This window comes from Danio rerio, chromosome 21, assembly GCF_052040795.2.
Source record: "Danio rerio strain M-AB ecotype USA chromosome 21, GRCz13ab, whole genome shotgun sequence".
Taxonomy (NCBI): domain Eukaryota; kingdom Metazoa; phylum Chordata; class Actinopteri; order Cypriniformes; family Danionidae; genus Danio; species Danio rerio.
In genome coordinates, this window is record NC_141041.1 from 12,456,052 (window position 1) to 12,478,721 (window position 22,670).

Sequence of the window (22,670 nt, forward strand, 5' to 3'; positions counted from 1 at the left end):
TGATGGCCCATTTGAGAATTAATATACTGTCTGCTTAATATCTGTTGATACTGCTCCTTCAACAGACATTTAATTGACTATAAGAAACTTTGCAACTACATGTCAAATTACACTAATCCTAACCCAAACCCCAACCAGAAAATCTACTTCTAATCTAATGAGAATTAGTTGCAATGTAACTTAAACTCACCAAACAGACCATCAAATAAAGTGTGACCCAAACCAGTTTTGTGCACTTTTTATGTTATGAAACGTTCAATTTTCATAAGCCAATCGATTCAGACAATCAAAAGTCCCAGTCTACATTTTTCTTGCTGAATATCCTGTTTCATATTCAATTACGGAAATGTAAAACACAATTTTGATTCCTGGTGATTTGAACCATTATGCAGGCCACGTTACAAATTTAATAAACACTTACCAATAGCACATGTGCAACAATTGCAGGCCTAGTTACAGTTGCAAAATCACAAGCCAAGTATTTTTGAATATTAAATATAAATATATATAGTGTGCGTTATCATCTTAGATGATACTGTAATTAAAAGCTTAATCCTGTAAATGCCTGAGAGTATAAATGTCAGTGATGAAGCCTGTTAGAATGCTGAAGTAGAGGAAGCTAAAAATATCCCTGTATGGGTTTCATTTTATAGTGACAGGGTATTAAACAAGGAAAGTATTTAATGAATTTTTGGTGTCAAATTTATTTTTCCATGACAGGTTTAAACCAGATAAAATACCAGCTGAAACACACTTCAAACATTTATTTATTTATTATTATTTAAAACATTTTAGTCAATATTTCACACCAATAATTTAAATGAGTTGATTTTGAAATTAAAATGATGCTGTAATTGTAAATAATAAAAGAAACCAACATTTTATTTAGATTTCAGAAGTGAAAGTAGTAATACATTTGACAAATCTATACTTGTTGAGGACTACATGCACTTTCAATTCAAAGTTTAAAGTCAGTGGGATTTTTAAACAATTGATAAAAGATTAATATTGACATTTTTGACAAAAGAAGTATCATGCTACCCATAGCCATATTTATACAGCAAAAAATACAATAAAAAAAGCCTACAAAGAGAAATACTACAATTTTTTATTCTATTGCAATACATTTTACAAAATGAATAATTCCTGTAATTTAAAGCTGAATTTTCAGCATCTTGTTATTATGTTGCATTACATTCTTATTAACCTTCCAGCTTAATAATGTTGTAAAAATTTGGTACTATTGACCGCAGCTTACTTTAATAATAGACAATAATGCACAAATTGAAATATTACTACATAAAAAAATCTTTAGCAATATACTTTAAAATATTATTTATTCCTGTAGTTTAAAGCTGGATTTTCAGCATCTATAATCTCAAAAGATCCTGCAGAGATCAGCATAATATGTATTAAAAATAAGACTATATTAATTTAATTATTAATTAAATGTATTAATTTGTATTATTATGGTGTTACATTATAATCTTATTATAAAAGTTGATGTTGTCATAACATATAAAGCTTTCCAGCTAAATGATGTTGCGAAATTTGATACTATTGAGCTCAGCTTACTTTATAATTAACAATATGTTCATAACATCATACGCAACTTCACTCTCTCTCCCTTAAAATGTAATTTTTGCTGCTTGTTCAAACTACACATTTATAATGAACTGAAACAACACATTTGTTTTATGGGGTACTCACACTAGTTGCATCAAACCTGGCCAAAGCACGCTTAACACACAATACACAAGCATACCACGCCAAAAGCTCAAGTGAACCGCGCACACCTCTTCTAATCGGGCCAGGGCCGGCCAAGTGAACCGGGAAACGGGCCTGGGTACAGTACAGATAGCATAGTGTGAGTAGGCCCTATGTTTACACCACTTAAATTTGTAAAAACGAGTTAACTTAATTCCTTAATTTCTTCAAAGAAGCAATTGTGTGAAACCCATAATTTTTTTTACAGTGTTTGATCAACTTAATGCAACTTTGCTAAAAAAATATTTTTAAACAGTATTACAACAAAGTAAAGCTCCCATATAAATGCACAAACTGAAATATTATCACATTTTTAAAAGGTCTACTGCAATATTTTTTTAAATATAATTTATAAATCCTCTGATTTAAAGCTGAATTTTCAGCATCTTAAATCTCAAATGGTCCAGATCAGTGTAATATGCAGCTCTGGTGGTTAAGGCTTTGGACTGCTTTGCTCATTATGGCTCTGAACGGCTTGGTCCCTTAATTGCTGCTTGCAGCTGTATTCTTTATTATTATACTGTAACGTTATAATCTTATTATAAAGATAATGGTATATCATAACAAAAAATAAAACTTTCCTGCTTAACAATGTTGTGAAATGGATACTATTGACTTTACCTACTTTGATAATTGACTATCGTTTCATAACAAAATGAGTAGCTTTTCAATTTTCATCTTTTAATGAATAACATGCTTTCACTGAAGTTATTCATTTAGCTGCCTGTTCAAACCACTTAATTATAACGAGCTGAAACAACACAGTTATTGAGTTTTTTGCGACAACTTATTTGTTTTATGTTTATTTTATTAAATTTGAAAAAAGTCAATTATTTCCTTGATGTTGCCCCAACTAAAAATCAATAGTGTAGAACCGAGTTTTTTTAGCTCATTAAATTGTTTCTTCTTCTTATTATACTGTTACATTGTAATCTTATTATAAAGATGTTATGTCAAAAACCTTCCAGCTTAATCATGTTGTGAAATGCGACACTATTGACCTTATTGACTTACTTTGATTATTGACAATCGTTTCATAACACCATAAATAACTTTTCAGTTTCCATCTTTCATAAATAACACACTTTCACTGAAAATATAAATTTTAGCTGGTTGTTCAAACTAGATATTTGAGCTGAAACAACATAATTATTGAGTTTTTCTTGCTACAACTCAATTGTTTAATGTTCAATCTGCTTAAATTTGTAAAAAACTAATACGTTAACTTAATTCCTTTGTGTTGCCGCAACACAAAAATTAATTGTGTTTTTTTTTAGCTCAATACATAGTTTCTTCTTATTATTATCATGTTACATTATAGTCTAATTTCACAGATAATGTTATGTAAAACCAGGAAACCTTGTACAGAAAATTAATACTATTAACTTTACTATTATGAAAATTGATCCTCTTAACCTCAGCTTACTTTGATAATCGACAATAGTTTAACATAACATAATGCATGTTGGTTGACAGAAGTATTTTCATACAGAACAAAGCAAAGCTCTCAAATAAATGCACAAACTGACAAATAAGTGCATTTCTACATAGAACAAACTATTTCTGTTCAAATAAAAAATAAATAAATACAAATAAAAATCAGGCTGGGATCTAAAACTTCCTCGTATGCAAATCCACAGTGACAGACATCTATCAAGCGCAGGTGTTCAGGCTGAATCAAGCACATGTGTAGACATGTGTAAAAAAGCTCACAGCCAAACAACCACAGACACCCACACAATGCTCACAGTAATTAAGCAGGGAATGTGATCTGTCTGCACCAGCACATTCAGACAATACAGCGGTGAACTTGACTGAGATTTCACATTCCCCGATTCCACTGCGTCTCTTGCTCTGCCCTCAAGGGGGAATGACTGGAAATAGCAGCACTAGTTAATGAGCACAAAGAATGAAGAAACTCGAAACTTTATTTGTGTGTCACAGGGGGAACTAAGGGAAACAAACATTTGCATGATGAATCAGTTTTTCCCCCTTTTTTTTTTTTTTCAATTTAATGTTTTTTCTTCCGCTCATTCCGTATTTCGGAAAATGCAATGTGAAGTTAATTTCATCCCAAATTTATTTGGTTTTTGTATTTATTTGGATTGCTCTGATTTAATGTGAATTTGTTTTTATTTGGTTTTAGGGTTTATTTTAATTGTTATGATTCAATGATTTGTTTTTTTTTTTGCTGCTTTTGTTTCTAGTGTTATGGTTTAATGTAAACTAGGTATTTGTTTTGATATTTAGTGCCAAGGTTTAATGTAAATTTGTTTTTGTTATGGCATTTGTTTCTAGTGTTATTTAGTGTTAAGGTTTATTGCAAATGTGTCTTTTTATTTGGTTTTTGCATTTACTTCAATTGTTATGGTTTGATGTAAATTTGTGTTTTTGATTGATTTTGTTATTTATTTTGGTTAATAAGGTTTAATATATTGTTGTTTTTTGTTTTGGTATTTGTAGTGTTAAGCTTTAATGTAAAATAGTTTTGTTTGGTATTGGTGTTGATTTTGGTTGTTCTGGTTCAATGTAAATTAGTTTTTTGTTTTTGTTGCTAGTGCTAGGTTTAGTTTTTATTTTGATTGTTAATGGTTAAATGTACATTTTTTTGTTTGCTTTGGTATTTGTATTTATTTCTAGTGTTGTGCTTTAATATACGATATATTTTATTTGGTTTTGGTGTTTATTTAGATTGTTATGGGTTAATGTTAATTATTATTATTTTTTTGGTAATTGTAGTTGGTTCTAGTGTTAAGTTTTAATGTGAAATTGTCTTTTTATTTGATTTTGGTATTAATTTAGATTGTTATGGTTTAATACACATTTGTGTTTTTATTTGCTTGTGCTATTGGGTTTGATTATGTTATGTAAATTTGTTTAGATTTTTATTTTATTTATTTTTTTGGTTTCCTCATTGGTCTTTAGGTTACAGTTGAAGTCAGAATAATTAGCCCCCCTTTTAATTTTTTTTTCTTTTTTAAAATATTTCCTAAATGATGTTTAACAGAGCAAGTACATTTTCACAGTATGTCAGATAATATTTTTTTCTTCTGGAGAAAGTCTTCATTTTTAATCTGGCTAGAATAAAAGCAGGTTTTAATTTTTTAACAAACATTTTACTTGAGAAAAAATAAACAGTGGGGCTAATAATTCAGGGGGGCTAATAATTCTGACTTTAACTGTACACACACACACACACGCACGCACGCACGCACGCACGCACGCACGCACGCACGCACGCACGCACGCACGCACGCACGCACGCACGCACGCACGCACGCACGCACACACACACACAGTTGTAGTAAACTAATAAATAAAATAAATCAATAAATAAAATGCTGTTAGTTGGCTATTCCTCTAGCCGCCAGGTTTGTTATTAGCACTGTTGGTTCCATCAAGGATTTTTAACATAAATCTTTACATTCAACACAGTTTTTTTTTAGATAGTAGATTTACAGTATAAATATTCTTTAGATCATTAAACTGTTCTTTACATTAAAAAACGGGTATTATTAGGATTAAAATAGTTATTCTATGGCATCAGTGATAAATACCCAACTTAAATGTTAATTAATGTTAATAATTTTAATAAAAAATTTTCCATTGATTTGAATTTTTTTTATGAAGTTATTTCCAAGAAGGTCACTGGTCTGAGCCTGGGTCAGTTGGCATTTCTGTGTGAAGTTTGATTGTTCTTTCCACGTTCGCATGGGTTTCCTTCGGGTGCTCCGGTTTCCCCACAAGTCCAAAGACATGCGCTACAGGCGAATAGGGTGAGCTGAATTGGCCATAGTGTATGTATGTAGATGAGAATGTATGGGAGTTTCCCAGTAATGGGTTGCAGCTGGCAAGGCATCCGCTGCATAAAATATACGCTGTATGATAAGTTGACGGTTCATTATGCAGTGACGACCCCTATTAATAAAGGGACTAAGCTGAAAAGGAAATGAATGAATGAATGAATGAATTACTGTAAGTTATTTTGCATTGGTAACAGATTATATTATACAATTAATCATTAAATGGATTAAAACTTAAAATCGCATTTCTTTTTATAATGAATTAGCTAAAAAAGCAAAATAACTTTCAATGTTTTATTTTCTTCAATACCAAACTACACCTAAATAGAAAAACTTAACAAAAGAGCCATTCTGAATCAAATTTATGATTATGTCAAACATTGACACACTCAGGAATGTTTGCTGAGGGTTTGGATTATAATTGATAATACTGTAAATCGTATTCAGTTATTTATTTCATTTATTCATTCATTTTCTTGTCGGCTTATTCCCTTTATTAATCCGGGGTCGCCTCAGCGAAATGAACCGCCAACTTATCCAGCAAGTTTTTATGCAGCGGATGCCCTTCCAGCCGCAACCAATCCCTGGGAAACATCCACACACACATTCACACACACACTCATACACTGCGGACAATTTAGCCTACTCAATTCACCTGTACTGCATGTCTTTGGACTGTGGGGGAAACCGGGGAACCCGCAGGAAACCCACACGAAGGCAGGGAGAACATGCAAACTTCACACAGAAACGCCAACTAAGCTGAGGTTCGAACCAGCGACCTTCTTGCTGTGAGGCGACAGCACTATCTACTGCACCAAAGCCTTGCCCAGTTATTTATTTATTTATTTTTTTTGCATTACCTTTGTTTGTTTTACTTTCAAAACCACCAATAGCCGTTAAATTGCGTCTAATGAATCACCAAGTACTTGAACGGCTGGAGGGTAAATTGGCTAATTTTCATTTTTGGGCGCACTATTCTTTTAAAGTGAACATGTATTTGTAGATGTTGTTTGGGAAGTATTATTACCCTGTTGATTTATGTCAGCGGCATTGAGTGACACAAACACAGGTTCATGTAAAAACCTGACGATCATGTTATTCAGCGTGACTGAAAGAACCAGTGTCACGGACTCAATCTATCATGTTCAGTGTCACAAACTTGATTTTATGATTAGTTACCTTGAAATTACATAAAAATGCAAACGACTTCGTGCTCCAGTGTTCCAGTGGTCCTATAAATGTTTTAGATGTTAGTATCAGAATTGTTAGTTTTTAAGATATCTATAAGCTAGTGTGCTCCAAAACAGTGACAAACTTCACATTTAGAAGATATAAAACTGATATAAACATGTAAAGCTTGTAGCCTGCCTAAATGGATCAACGGTTTTATTCACATCACTTCACATTACAGTTTCTCATCAAATCAAAACCAATCAAATGCTCAAAAGTACCCGACACGCCCCGCCCCCTTCAAGATGTTTCTCAGTTGATGCACTTGCTCAACCACTCTCACGGGCAGCGATGTGATAAAACACTATTGGCTGATTTTTTTTTAAATGAGAGTAGCTACTCTATGTCCTTCTCTCTCCATCGTTTTTCGGTTGAGATTATACCTAACATCAAAAAAAAAGGAAATTTCAAAGCACTTCACAGGATCTTTAAACTATTATTTTGAATCTAAACAGAAGTTAAACACCACTGTATGTTTCGCCATAAAATGAGTAAATAAAATACAAATACAAAAATAGGACGCTGCAAAATTAACAAAATAAACCACAAATTACTTTAAAAAGCAAAGCATTTGTTTGTAAAAATGCTATAAACGAATGAATGATTAATAAAATGTATATTTTAAATATGTAATGTAGCCAAAAAAACTGAAATAAAAGAAGCAAATCGCATATTTCTCAGGAAGTGATTTAGCCAAATTATTTTACAATTATATTAATTGAGCACGAAAATTTTATAATAAGAATTTTCAAAGAAGCAATTAATGCCAAAGACTGTAAAAAAAAATAAGGATGACATGACAGCCCCTTTTTCCATTAAACGCTTTTAATGCAAAAGGCCTCATGACTCTCGCAAAGAACTGCTGAATTTGGAGCTTGGATGTGGAGAAGGGACTACCAGATGGAGCCAGTGGTGGAGCCGCAAAATCAAACTTCCAACTAAACGCTTGTACGTCAAATCAACCACGACCCCGAACTTCTCATTTGACAGCCAATAACAGAGGCTCGCTAAATAAAGCACTTACATTTAAAAACACGGAATAATATATGATTTGTTAAAAAAAAACTGTGTGATGAAAGCTGTTTTAATAACAACAATATATGTTGGACTGCAAAATAAACAATCTTACATACAGTTTAGCCTAGATTAGACTATGCTATGGGCAGAAAAAATATTTATCTTATAATAAGTTGTTGGTATTCGTTATCTTCATAGGGGTAATGTGGCCATAGAACTTAATTAATAGAAACAAATGACATATTTCTTAGAAGCAAGCCAATTGTAGTTCATTAGGTGAGTGATTTCAGATTTTGCATAATTATTTTATAATTATATTGTTTGAACACAAAAATATGATAATAATAATTTTCAAAGTAGCATTTAACACACTCTTGAGTCAGTGTTATGTCAATTATTAATGTCTTATAAACACCACTCTCATGATATAAACTGATTTAAATTCAAAATAATAAAAAAATTAATAAAAATAAAACAAACATTTTTAATAAAGTAAAATACAAATAATTAAAATGATAACACAATAATACATTTGAATGAATTTAAATTAAATTAAATCTGTAGTTTTTTCTTCTGATAGTGAATACAGGCCTGTTATTACAAATAATGTAGCAGCAAAACACAATCCATCAATCACACGCATGTACTTCTAGATTTAAAATGTTATTTTGAATCCAAAGAGGTAAAACGCCACATTATGCCACATAAAATTAATAAATAAAATAAATATACAAAAATAAGACACTGCATAATTAACTGGGACTACATTTACTAGCCAAATATTGCCTTAAAAAGAAAGCAAAGCATTAGTTAAATCTGTAGCAAAGGATTAAAAAAAACAACAACATAAAGAAATAAAAATTTAATAACATTTAGTTTTTGTTATTTCTAATATGGACAAGGAAATTAAATAAAGGAAACAAACCACAAATTTCTCAGAGGCAGCCCGGGTGTAGTTCCCTTTATGAGTGATTTCAGATTTTGCATAATTATTTAATAATTATATTGATTGAACACAAAAACTTGATAATAGTAATTTCCAAAAGAGGAGTTAACATAATCTGAGTCAGTGTTATATCATTTATTAATGTTTTATAAACACCACTCCCATATTATAAACTGTTTTTAAAATGATGAAAAAATAAATAAAATAATCATTTTAATAAAGTAAAATACAAATATAAACATTACATAAAATAGTAAAATAATAAATTTAAATGAATGTAAATGTGTTTAAATTAAATCTGTTTTAAAAATCTGCAAGTTAAACATCTGTTGTTGTTGTTTTTCTTCTTATACTGAATACAGGCCTGTTATTACAAACAATTTAGCAGTAAAACACAATCCATTAATCACACGCATGCACTACTAGATTTAAACTATTATTTTGAATCCAAATAGAAGTTAAACGCCACCTTATGTCTCATAAAATGAACAAATAAAATAAATATACAAAAACAAGACACGGCAAAATTCACTGGGGCTATATTTACTAACCAAAAATTATCTTAAAAAGAAAGCAAAGCATTGGTTAAATCTGTAGCAAAGGATTAAAAACAAAAAACAAAGTATTAATAATTCAATAACATTTAGCTTTTGTTAGTTCTAATATGGACAAGGAAATTACATAAAGGAAAGAAATCACATATTTCTCAGAACAACCGGGTGTAGTTCCCCTTAGTGAGTGATTTCAGATTTTGCATAATTGTTTTATGATTTTATTAATTGAACACAAAAATATGATAATAATAATTTCCAACGTAGCACTTAACACACTCTGAGTCAGTGTTATGTCATTTATTAATGTCTTATAAACACCACTCCCATATTATAAACTAATTTTAAAATTATTAAAAATGATTAAATAGAAACAATTTTATAAAGTAAAATACAAATAAATACATTCAATAAAGGAACAATCAAAGAATAAAATGAAATGAATGTAAATGCGTTTAGATTCTATTAAATTGTTTTTTATAATTCCATGTTAAACATCTATCTTTTTCTTCTGATGCTAAATACAGGCCTGTTATTACACAATGTAGCAGTGAAGCACAAACCATCAATCACATGCATGTACTCTGTAAGTCAGACATGTTTGTTTACATCCATACATGAAGTATGAGGATCTACCCATAAAACATTTGTGTTTCATCACTCAAGTATACAGGCAAGCCAGAATCAGTTTGCTGACAGATGTGTGCCAGTATCTGACAGTGGCACCACACCTACAACACAACCGTCTACATATTACTCTGAAAGTCCTCTGAAGTGCTTGAATATTTTACTTTGCTCAACGTGAAGCTATTTCAACTGAAACAAAAACACAGCGCGGAACATATCAAGTAGCTCCTCCCCTTTTAAAAAGCAGCCAAAAGCGTTTTGTTTATATCACAGAGCTAAAGTACATATGACTCACGAAAGCCACAGTCTATAATAACAATGCAGAGTCTGTCTGACAAATAGCATTCGGCACTCAGTTTTGAACTCAAATCGCCGCCATTATATTTTGTTCATTAGGACTTGAGCACATTGATCTGCTTTGTGTTGTTGTGACTAAAGTGTACTGTTTGTGTGAGTGTGTTTACATTGTGTATGTTTGTTACTTGCAAAACCAGACTTTATGCATCACAAAGGAAATCATATTTAGACTTTAGATCTATTTTAACGATCTAGGCACAAAGCCTAAAGCACATGGCGCAATAGCATTAAAGGCATTTCCGAATCCACTTTTGCTATTTTAAGGACGGGAAAATACCTTTTGCGCCCCGGCTCATGGTCTAACAGGGTTGTGCTTATTCTCTTAGGGGTCGATCACACCAAATGCAATTTTTGCATTGAGAGACGGCTTTTTTTGAATGATTTACTAATGGCCGTGAGGGTTTCGGGCGCTGCTTATGGGCTCTGCACGTCTTGCGTTTTAACCACCTGCCGTGCATCGCAATTTTGCTTTTGCACGCTGAACGCTTGCAGTTGAAAAAAAGTCAACTCTGAGAGGGAAAAAGCGAGCTACGTCACTCGCATCTTTTCCATTCTCCAATTAAATGAAAGCAAAGGCGGGGTTTCCGTTGAGGTACATGCAGTGTTTGTGTTGTCAAGACAACAACAGAGACATTTGAAGAGAGAGGAGAGACTCGTGGTTGCTGTTTTAAGTTATCCAGAGCTGTATGACTCACAAATCTTAAATATCACAATATTAATAAATATCGAAATTATATTAATATCAACAGTAACACTCTCGCACCATACCCAGCTAGTTCCGTCATTGCCTAGCGAAAAACAAAAAAATAATAATAAAAATAAAAAAACCGCACTGCGCTTCTTTTTTTCTTGTCAACAAAAAAAAAGGCAGTAAGGTACGCCTCGCATTTTTGGAATGTAAATGCACGTTCAGTGTGACCGGCCCCTTAATGAGTCATGGGTGTGTTTTGAGAATAACGTGCAATAAACCAATAAGAGTCTCATCTCTCATTCCCTTTAAGTGACAGTTGGCGGACTTTGTAAGTGGAAAAACTGAACACTTCACAAGCGAGAAAACAGTTAAACAGACCATCTGCAGGTGAGGATAAAGAATAAGCCTCCTCCATTCTGCCTATTTACTTTCTCTTTACTTTTACTCTTAACTTTACTCCTTTACTTTCGTGAATAAGAAAATGGTGTTGTGCGCACTCCACTGAAGACATCCATTAGCCTACATATTTTATTTAGTTTTTTTTAAGCACAAATTTTTGTTTCAAAACTATTTCTAAATTCAGTTCTGATTTTCAGCAAACAAATAACAACACTTCATTTGACCATCTAGCTAATTTATATCTTAGATCTACATTACACAAATACTATTTTTATTTCTTCTTATTTTTATTTATTTATTTATGCATTTATTTATTCATTGTTCTGTCATTTATTTTCAGTAAAAGTAAAATTATTAAAAGAAACTAAACCAATGTAACAATGACGTGTGGCAATGAGAAACACAATAAATTACGTTCACTGCTTGTTCACTACTTAATTAGTGTAAACGACACAATTCTTAGGTTTTTTGAGAATAACCTAATTGTTTTAAGTTCAATCCACTAAAATCTGTAAGAAACGATGAAGTTACCTTAATCGATTTATGTTCATGAATGAATTGTGGAACCCAGCCTTTTTTACAGTGGATTATAGTATATCACGGCAAGTAATCTCTTCAAACCATGATAAAAAGCAATAAAAAATATCAATAGATGTACATTGTGATAATCATAAATTAATAATCACAAATACAATTGCAAATTGAATGATCGACAATGATCAATTTTGTCATAATCCTGCGGCCCTAATTGAAGATTAAAACCAAACGTTTCAAAGATTCTGCAAATTTTTTGAGGATAACTTAATAGTTTTATGTTCAATCCACTTAAATTTGTAAGAAACAATAAAATTAACTCAAATTATGTTGGCACAACATGAAGGAATTGTGTGGAACCCAGCATTTTTTTGCAGTCTATTTTAATATATTATGGCACCCAATTGCTTTAAACCATGATATAAAGCTACTTAAAACATCAATAGATGTACATTATGATAATCTTAACCAATAATCACAATTATAATTAGGTAAGACTTTATTTTGATGCTCTATTGGAGTATTAGTAGACTGTCTGCTTTATATCTGTTGATACTGCTCCTTCAACAGACATTTAACTGACCATAAGAAACTTGAATACCTGTGAGCTTACACTAACCCCAACCTAACAGTCTACTTATAATCTAATAAGAATTAGTTGGCATGTAGATGCAATGTAACTTAAATTCAACAAACAGACCATCAAAATAAAGTGTGACCTATAATTTCAAGGGAATAATCAATAATTATGATTTTTGTCATAATCCTGCAGCCCTATAACTGAAACTGAAATGCAAACCGCTTAATGATTCAGCAAATACAGGTCTGCCAAATCACTAAGACTACAACCACTAATGTTAATGCTTCTTTAAAACACTTTAAAAGCGAGGTAAAGCATTTACAGCATCTACAATTAAAGTCAAAATTATTAGCTCTCCTGTGATTCTTTTCCAAATATTTCCCAAATGATGTTTAACAGAGCAAGAAATTTTTCACAGTATTTCCAAAAATATTTTTTCTTCAAGAGAAAGTCTTATTTGTTTTATTTCAGCAGGAAAAAAATGTTTTTTAATTTTTTAAAAAACATTTTAGGGTCAATATTATAAGCCCCCAATTTTTTTTGTTGACTGCCTACAAAACAAACCACCGTTATACAATGCCTAATTACCCTAAGTTGCCTAGTTAACTTAGTTAAGACCTTAAATTGCACTTCAAGCTGAACACTAATATCTTTAAATAGTATCTTCTGCCATCATGTCAATGTTAAAATAAATCAGTTATTAGAAATAAGTTATTAAAACTATCATGTTTATAAATGCGTTGGGGGATAAATCCTCTTTACTTCAAATGTATAGCAAAACAATATCACAAATAAAATAATCAAATTACAAATAAATAAAATGCATATACTATTTTATTTTGGTTATCTCAAAATTTTCCAAAACAACTCAAATTAAAAGGAGCAAAAATGCATATTTCACTTAAAACTAACATATTAATATGATAGTCCAATATCCCACCATAAAAGGATTGACGAAGTTTGTTGAAATCCTACACAAGTGTGTTTGAATGTCAGTGATTTTGCATGTAGCAAGGCCACTTCAATGCACTACAATTAACTGGGATGCCTAAAAGTCATTCAGGTGTCACTGGAACATTGCGTACAATGCATGATCATCTGATCTGAGGGCATCTGGTGCAAGTACTAGAAGATGCTGTTCTACAGCATGCATGCCTTCAGTGCATATAAGGGCACCAGACATGAGTTTGCGTGTGTGCGTGTGTGTGTGTGTGTGTGTGTGTGTGTGTGCGTTTATGTGCTTATCTTCACCTGTCATTATAATAGGTGGACAGCAGACTCTGGATCTCAGAAGAAACTGGTCTGTTCAGGGGCAGCAGAGGGTTTCTGGACTGGGAGGATGACGACAATGATGATGATGATGATGATGGTGAAACTAGAAGGAAATAGAGAACATATTTCACAAACCGCGTAATTGGAGAGCTTTGGAGGTTTTTTGTTGTTGTTGTTTCTGTTTTAGGAATTTTACAGCTGTTAGATAAAAGACCGTATAGTGGATACATTTTTACTTTTATACTTATATTTTATATATATAATTAAATATGGTGGCTGTGGGTCTGTTGTTTTTGTAAACACATGTACATTGGTTTATATTTAAGAACGGAGTAATTTTCTTGAATACATTAATTTTGACCGATTAAAAAAAAGTGACCAAAAATGAAAATTTTTAATAATTTACAAAGTTTTTTTTGCAGTTGTTTGTGAAAGAAAAATGCAATTTTTGTATAAGAATAGTCAAATGTAAAAATATTTATTCATTGCTAGAAAGTAAATAGATATTGTTTAATATTAAAAATAAATAAATAATTACATAAGATATGCATTTAAAATACACAAGTCACAAAATATAAAAACATCTCTTATGTTTAAATGCTTTATGCAAATTGTATAAATTATGCACATTTTAAATGAACATAATAATCCTTTTTTTTTTAAATGTCTGTTGGATGAAGCCATTGTGAATGATTACTGTAAAACACCATACATCAATTTTACATTTACAAGATTCATTCATTCAGTCATTTTCCTTTGGCTTGGTCCCTTATTTATCAGGGGTCACCACAGCAGAATAACCACCAACTAGGCCTGTCACCATATCTATTTTTTAGTTGTAAAATATATTGCACCAAAATATATTGGGATAAACAATGTTGTTGTCATTTTAAGACCATTTTCTGCCACTTATTATATAATGCCAGAATGACAATTTAACAGCATCACAATGCTTGTACTTACAAATGATCACATTATATTTTATTCTTAAGCCAATAGAGAACATATTTTACAAACCGCAGAATTGGAGAGCTTGTAAATGTGTCAAGTTTTCTGTCGTTGCTGTTCTAGGAATTTTACAGCTGTTAGATAAAAGATGGTATGGCGGATACATTTTTATTTTTAAGCATATAATTAAATATGGTGGATGTGGGTCTGCTGTTTTCTAAACAAATGCATGTTGGTTTCATTTCAAGAAATTCATTAACATACATTTTAACAGATAAACATTAGTGAACAAAAAATGTTTTCCTAAATTTGAAAGTTTGTAGTCATTTGCATTTTTACATTGTTTGCAAAATGAGTTGTAAATTGTGAATAAGAATAGTCCAATTCAAATAGTCAAATGGTTATTCATTGTTAGAAATTAAACAAATATACATTATATAAAACGTATCTAACATTTAAATGCTTTATTCAAATTGTATAAATTATGTACATTTTAAATTACCCTAAAAATTAATTTTATTTTAAAGGTCTGTTGGATGAATCCATTATGAATATTCAAAAATATATTGCGATAAACAATGTTATTGTCATTTTCAGACCATTTCTGCCACTCATTATATGTTGCCAGAATGACAATATAACAGCATCATAATGCTTGTACTTACAAATGAACACATTATATTTTATTCTTAAGCAAATAGAGAACATATGTCACAAACCGCAGAATTGGAGAGCTTGTAAATGTGTCAAGTTTTTTGTTGTTGCTGTTCTAGGAATTTTACAGCTGTTAGATAAAAGATGGTATGGCGGATACATTTTTACTTTAAAACATATAATTAAATATGGTGGATGTGGGTCTGTTGTTTTATAAACACATGTATGCTGGTTTCATTAAAAAAAAATAATTAATTAAAGTAATACATGCATTTTAACAGATTTACTAAAGTGACCAAAAAATGTTTTTTATTTGAAAGTTTGTAGTCATTACACATTTTTACACATTTTTACATTGTTTGAAAAATAAGTTGCAAATTGTGCATAAGAATAGTCAAATTCAAATAGTCAAATGGTTATTTATTGTTAGAAGGTAAACAAATATACAATATATAAAAATGTATCATATTTAATTGCTTTACGCAAATTGCAAATTTACATTTTTAATTACTATTATTATTAATTTTATTTGAAAGGTCTGTTGGATAATATATATATATATATATATATATATATATATATATATATATATATATATTAGGGGTGTCAAAATTAATTCGGTATCGGTTCAGTAATAATCATAACCGGTTATTACTGACGTCATTTACCTCATATGCGCTCTGTCGCGAGGGAGACGATCGCGAGTATTTACAACGCTTTAACTACTTAATACTCATGAACTGTGCACAATTTCACTGTGTGTGTTTGAGAATGAAAGTAGCCTACTCCATTTCTCTGTCTCTCTCTCTCTCGCTCGCTCTGTCTCTCTCTTACTCTCTCTCTCTCTCTTTCTCACACACACACAGTGGCCCATTTGACCTGCTGGCGTGGCTTTTATTCTCCTCTCGGCTGTTTTACAGCGTTATTTTTGGATACAGAAACGAGCGCGTGTCTGCAGAGTTTTCTCCACCATTTCTATCATAGATCAGCTGTGAGATCGCCCCTGCCGCTTCTCATTCATCTGAAGAGCGCAGCGCGCAAGAGCCAATCGCAACCGTTTTTGTTGAGGGTGTAACCAATCAAAGGGGTGTAAGAGAACTAGACAAGGATCAGAAATTGAACTGAATATTTATATTTGTTTATATTATTTGCTAAATGCTCGTTTTTTTGAAAGTTTCAGTTTATATATCTAACTGTTTGTATTAAATGACACAATTGTATTACAAATAATAGCCTATATAAATATAAATATAAATATATTCATACATTTTAATACAAGAGCTGTTGCTGTGAAGAAAATATAAAAGCATCGTCAATGCACCGTGATGCACCGAAATATCGAATTGAACCGAATCGATGGCATGATAATCGTAACCGAACCGAACTGTGAGACTAATGTAGGTTCACAGCTCTAATATATATATATATATATATATATATATATATATATATATATATATATATATATATATATATATATATATATATAAACAATGTTATTGTCATTTTCAGACCACTAGTGAATTTGTCATAAAGGTTTTTTTTTTTTTTTTTTTTTGGTGTTTTTTTTTTCTGGAAATTTGACAGCTGTTAGATAAAAGATGGTCTGGTAAAAATGTTTTCTTAATTTTGAAAGTTTGCAGTTCTTTACACATTTTTACGTTGTTTGCAAAATAAATTGAATGTATATTTATTGTTAGAAACTGAATAAATAAGGTTTAATGTAAAAAAACAAAAAAAAACAAAGAAATGGATTTAAAAATACTCAAATTAAAAATATTAAATATGTTTTGAGCGATATGTATAAATTATGCCCATTTTAAATTACCATTACAGCTTTAATTTATTTTAAATGTCTGATTTATGAAGGCATTAAGAACATTTAACCAAATATTACTGTTAAACACCACATATTCATTTTATATTTAAAATATGAATATTCAAAAATACATCAATTATACAACAAATAATATTCACCAAATTTATAAATTAAAATATATTTAAAAATATATATAAAAATTAAAAGTTGATTGCTGACAAAAATTATACCAAGGAAGAATGAAATGGATTGATCATTTGAAAGGCAGAAGGTAATACACTTGTTTTTAATTGAGTATCATTATTTTAATTTCATAAAAATTTTCCAGCTTCAATCTAAATTTATTAAGAAAATTTTGTTTTCATTAATAAAATGTAACAATCAAAAATTACCAGTCATTTTAAGAGTTCTGTTTGAAGCGAGATTCATTATGATTAAGTCAAGCACATTTACAACTGTATATTGTTGTTTATTAATGTAAAGCATAAACAAATCTACATATAAAAACATTCATTAAAAATATGAATATTTTAAATAAATTATATCAGCAAAAAACCTAAATGACAATGACATCTAAAATACATCTATTAATATGTGTTTTCAAAATAATGGCTTTAAAAATATTTCATAAATCACACATATTTGCTTTGACAGCCCTCATTATCATGTCCATATCATTTAAATAGGTCTATTGTACATGTTGCATGTTTAGCATACTGTGTCAATTACCGATACAGAGATTGACACCCAAAAAATGACTCCGTCATGCCATTCCAAACCTGTAAGACTTTCATTCGTCTGAGAGACAAACAAAGATTTTTATTTTACTTTTTGTTTTGCCAAGAATACCACTGGGGTCTGAGGAATTTGTTCTGATTAAAACACTATTCAAAGATATCCGGTTATTTGTTTCCCTGAAGGAAAGACAGGTTGTACAACTGAGAAACAACTTTTTTTTTTCATAAAGGTCAAGCTGTTTTGTTTTCAAGTGAGTTATGCAATATGAAGTAAAGAAACGGCAGTCAGCAAACACATTATTCACTTTTTAATAATAGTTTCTCTTTTTGTTTGTTTGGTTTTTTTTGTCATTTCTTTGGGTGATATACTGCAGGCAAATTATTTAGTACTGAGATTTAATAGTATATTTTTTCAATCTAATGTAAAGGTTAAAAGAATATTGAAAATATACATACAGGTAAAAATAACAATAATAAAAAATATGTATGTATGTATGTATGCATGTATGTATGTATGTACACACACACACACACACACACACACACACACACACACACACACACACACACACACACACACACACACACACACACACACACACACACACACACACACACACACACACATATATATATATATACATACATAAATACATACATACATACATACATACATACATACATAAATACATATTTTTTTATTGTTATTTTTTATATTTTACCTTGACTTAATTCAATTGCGGTTCAGATTAATTTGGTAGAAATGCAATTCTTCATTTGCATATTTAAATTTACAAATTTACATAACCTGCCAGCTTATTTACAACTGTTTACAGTAAAAACAATTAAAAATTATTTATTTTCTTATAAATTAAACAATATTTTTTACTTAAATTCATCTCATCCATGTTTATATTATTGTGCTAGAAATGTAATACTTCATTTGCATATTTAAATTTACAAATGATTTGTTTATACATAACCTGCCTACTTATTTTCCACATTTTACACTGAAAACCTTGAAATATTATGTATTTTCTCCAAAACAAACAAGATTTTTCTAACCTCAACTTCATCTATTTAATGTTCAGATTACTGTGCTAGAAATGCAATGCTTCATTTGCATATTTAAATTTACAAATGACAAAAACCTATCAGCCTATTTACAACATTTTATAGTGAAAACAATGAAATATAATTTTTTTTTAGAAATTAACAAATTATGTTTAACCTTGACTTTATCTAATTAATGTTCTGTGCTAGAAATTGAATGCTTCATTTGCATATTTAAATTTACAAAAGACTTGCTCATATGTAACTTGCCTATTTTTAAGCTATTTTACATTGAAAACAGTGAAATATTATTAGTTAAAGATTTTTTGAACTTGACCTAACCCAATTAATGTCTAGAATACTGTGGTACAAATGGAATGCTTCATTTGCATATTTAAACTTGCAAATGGGTTTATTCATGCATAACCTGCCTGCTTATTTATGACAAATTACAATGAAAACAGTGAAATATTATTTATTTTGGAACTTGACTTAACCCAATCAATAATCAAATTAATGTGCTGTATGCAAATGTAATATGTCATTTGCATATTTAAATGTAACATTAAAAAAAAAAGTACTCAACTGGAGAACTTGTTTTATCCTGTTTGCCTGCACTGTCACAATCTACATTAGTCTGGGCTCTTTGTTTGGATCTGTAAAGATCGGCAGTCTAAAGACATGGTGTTTCCTTTTGGTTCAGCGCCTCGATAAGCCTCATGAGAAATGAATAGCCTGACGGCACGTCTGCATCGACTCTTGCTACACCTGTCTGTCAGCTAACACAACTAACCTCACCTACAGGGTGGAGACGCTCAAATTAACACCACAACATGCCTGATACGGTCACAGGTGAAACAGGTGGATTTTTCTCTCAGTAGGCGTAGTAATGTTCGATATGCTAGATTAAATCGAAATGTTAAGAAATATCTAGAATATAAACAAAAAATATCTTTTGTTTATTTTAAAGACCCACGCAAAAGGTAACTGGGTATAGGATTAAACATGGTTAGGCGTTAAACCATTAAATGAAAGGTATTAAATATGCGATAAGTGGGAGAGAACGCATTATGTTGTTTTACAAAGGTGACAATTAAATTTAATGACAACACATGATACTATGTTGCATCACATATAGCATCACTGAGAGAATGTTGTAGTTTGTTTTAATAGTTTAGTTTACAAAATATAAATAACCTTAGATTACAGTCGAAGTCAGAATTATTAGCCCCCCTGAATTATTAGCCCCCGTTTATTTTTTTCCCAATTTCTGTTTAACAGAGAGCAGATTTTTTTCAACACATTTCTAAACATAATAGTTTTAGTAACTTATTTCTAACAACTGATTTATTTTATCTTTGCCATCATGACAGTAAATAATATTTCACACAAAAAAAAAATTCAAGATACTTCGATACAGCTTAAAGTGACATTTAAAGGGTTAACTAGGTTAATTAGGTTAACTAGGCAGGTCAGGGTAATTAGGCAAGTTATTGTATAATGATGGTTTGTTTTGTAGACTATCAGGGGAAAAATAGCATAGGGGTTAATTATTTTGACCTTAAAATGGCTTTTAAAAAAAATTAAAACTGCTTTTATTCTAGCCGAAATAAAACAAATTATACTTTCTCAAGAAAAAAAAAATATCTGACATACTGTGAAAATTTCCTTACTCTGATAAACGTAATTTGGGAAATATTAAAACAAAGAAATAAAATTAAAAAAAAAAATCAAAGGGAGGCTTATAATTCTGACTACAGCTGTAGATCAGAAAACTGGATGAAGTTGACTTAATAAAGCATACACATATACATAACATACACACATAGCATACACTCATACACACATACATAACATACACAAATACATAACATAAACTCTCAGGTAAGCAAACTGTCACTAGGGTGGTACCTCTTCAAAAGGTGCAAATTTATACATAAAAGGTCTATATTAATACCTAAAAGGTACATTTTAGTACCTAAAAATGACAACAGTGTTCCTCTTTAAATTTTTAGGTACTAATATATACTTTGATCGACCAATATGGACCCTTTAAGTACAAATGTGAAACTTTTGAAGATACCACCCAAGTAACAGATCGCGTACCTTTATTTCTGAGAGTGTAAGTAATTCTAATCATATGCCTGCATAATAAGATATTCATTCATTCATTTCCCTTCAGCTTAGTCTCTAATTTATCAGGGGTCACCACAGCAGAATGAACCACCAACTATACCAACATATGTTTTAATTCACAAATACCGCATGTCATTGGACTGTGGAGGAAACCGAAGCACCCGGAGGAAACACAAACATGGAGAAAACATGCAAACCCCACACAGAAATGCCAAATCCCAAACTTGAACAAGCGACCTTCTTGCTTTGAAGTGACAGTTCTAGCCACTAAGCCACCATGCTGCCATAATAAGATATTCATTCATTCATTCATTTTCTTTTCGGCTTAGTCCCTTTATTAATCCGGGGTCGCTAAAGCGGAATGAACCGCCAACTTATCCAGCACATGTTTTACGCAGCAGATGCCCTTCCAGCCGCAACCCATTTCTTGGAAAAATCCATACACACTCATTTACACACATACACTACGGATAATTTAGCCTACCCAATTCACCTATACCTCATGTCTGTGGACTGTGGGAAAAACCGGAGCACCCGGAGGAAACCCACTTTCTGAGTGCTTCGGTTTCCCCCACAGTCGAAAGACATACGCTATAGAGGAATTGAATAAACTAAATTGGTCGTAGTGCATGAGTGTGAATGTGAGTGTATGGGTGTTTCCCAGTGATGGGTTGTGGCTGGAAGGGCATCATATGACAGAGTAATGGGTGGTTTATTCCACTGTTGTGACCCCAGATAAATAAGGGACTAAGCCAAGGGAAAATTAATGAGTGAAAGAATGAACTTTTTGGTAATGCTTAATAAATGATTTATAATGTGTAGCTATCACAAAGTGGTACCTTAAGTTTTATAAATAAGCAAGTTTGTATTAACAGCTTGAATTATAGGTTTTAATTCTGCATTTCATACTTATTTAAGGTTTTAGTTATTTCTGTTATTTACAAAAAAGTTCCATTTTCTAAAGTTAGTTGTATTTATAAATGGATTAACTAGCATAAGAAAAAAAAAACAATACATTTAGCATAAGACTTATTAATCTGTTAATATTAATGCAAATAGAATAGAATAATACATTACCTTTTATAACTTTTTATTTTTTTATTTTATTTAATGATACATTAAGTTTTTAACTTTTTATATCGGGTGGCAAGGTGGCTCGATGGTTAGCACTGTCGCCTCACAGCAAGAAAGTGGCTGGTTCGAGTGCCGGCTGGGTCAGTTGGCATTTCTGTGTGAAATTTGCATAGTTCTCCCCGTATTGGCGTGAGTTCCCTCCAAAGACATGCGCTATAGGTGAATCGAATAAACTAAATTGTCCATAGTGTTTGTATATAAATGAGTGTGTATGGGTGTTTTCCAGTACTGAGTTGCAGCTTCAAGGGCATCCACTGTGTAAAACCATAGACTGTAAAATATATGGACGTAGTATCCATGACGTCACCTATAGGTTTCTGAAGAGCGCAAAAGAAGCCACAAGTAGGCGCGGCCAACCGTCGCCATTTTGTTCGCGTGTCATCACACTCACGGCAGGATACCAAACAAGGGCAAA

The 22,670-nt window shown here is 31.2% G+C and overlaps 1 protein-coding gene across 1 annotated transcript in view; it reads right to left on the bottom strand.

Annotated features, from left to right (window-relative positions):
- The window catches only part of rtknb (rhotekin b), a 71,424-nt gene that overhangs the window by 3,516 nt on the left and 45,238 nt on the right, over positions 1 to 22,670 (bottom strand). Inside the window, 1 exon segment of the mRNA NM_001328566.1 lies at positions 13,754 to 13,877. Coding sequence (NP_001315495.1) covers positions 13,754 to 13,877 — 124 coding nt within the window.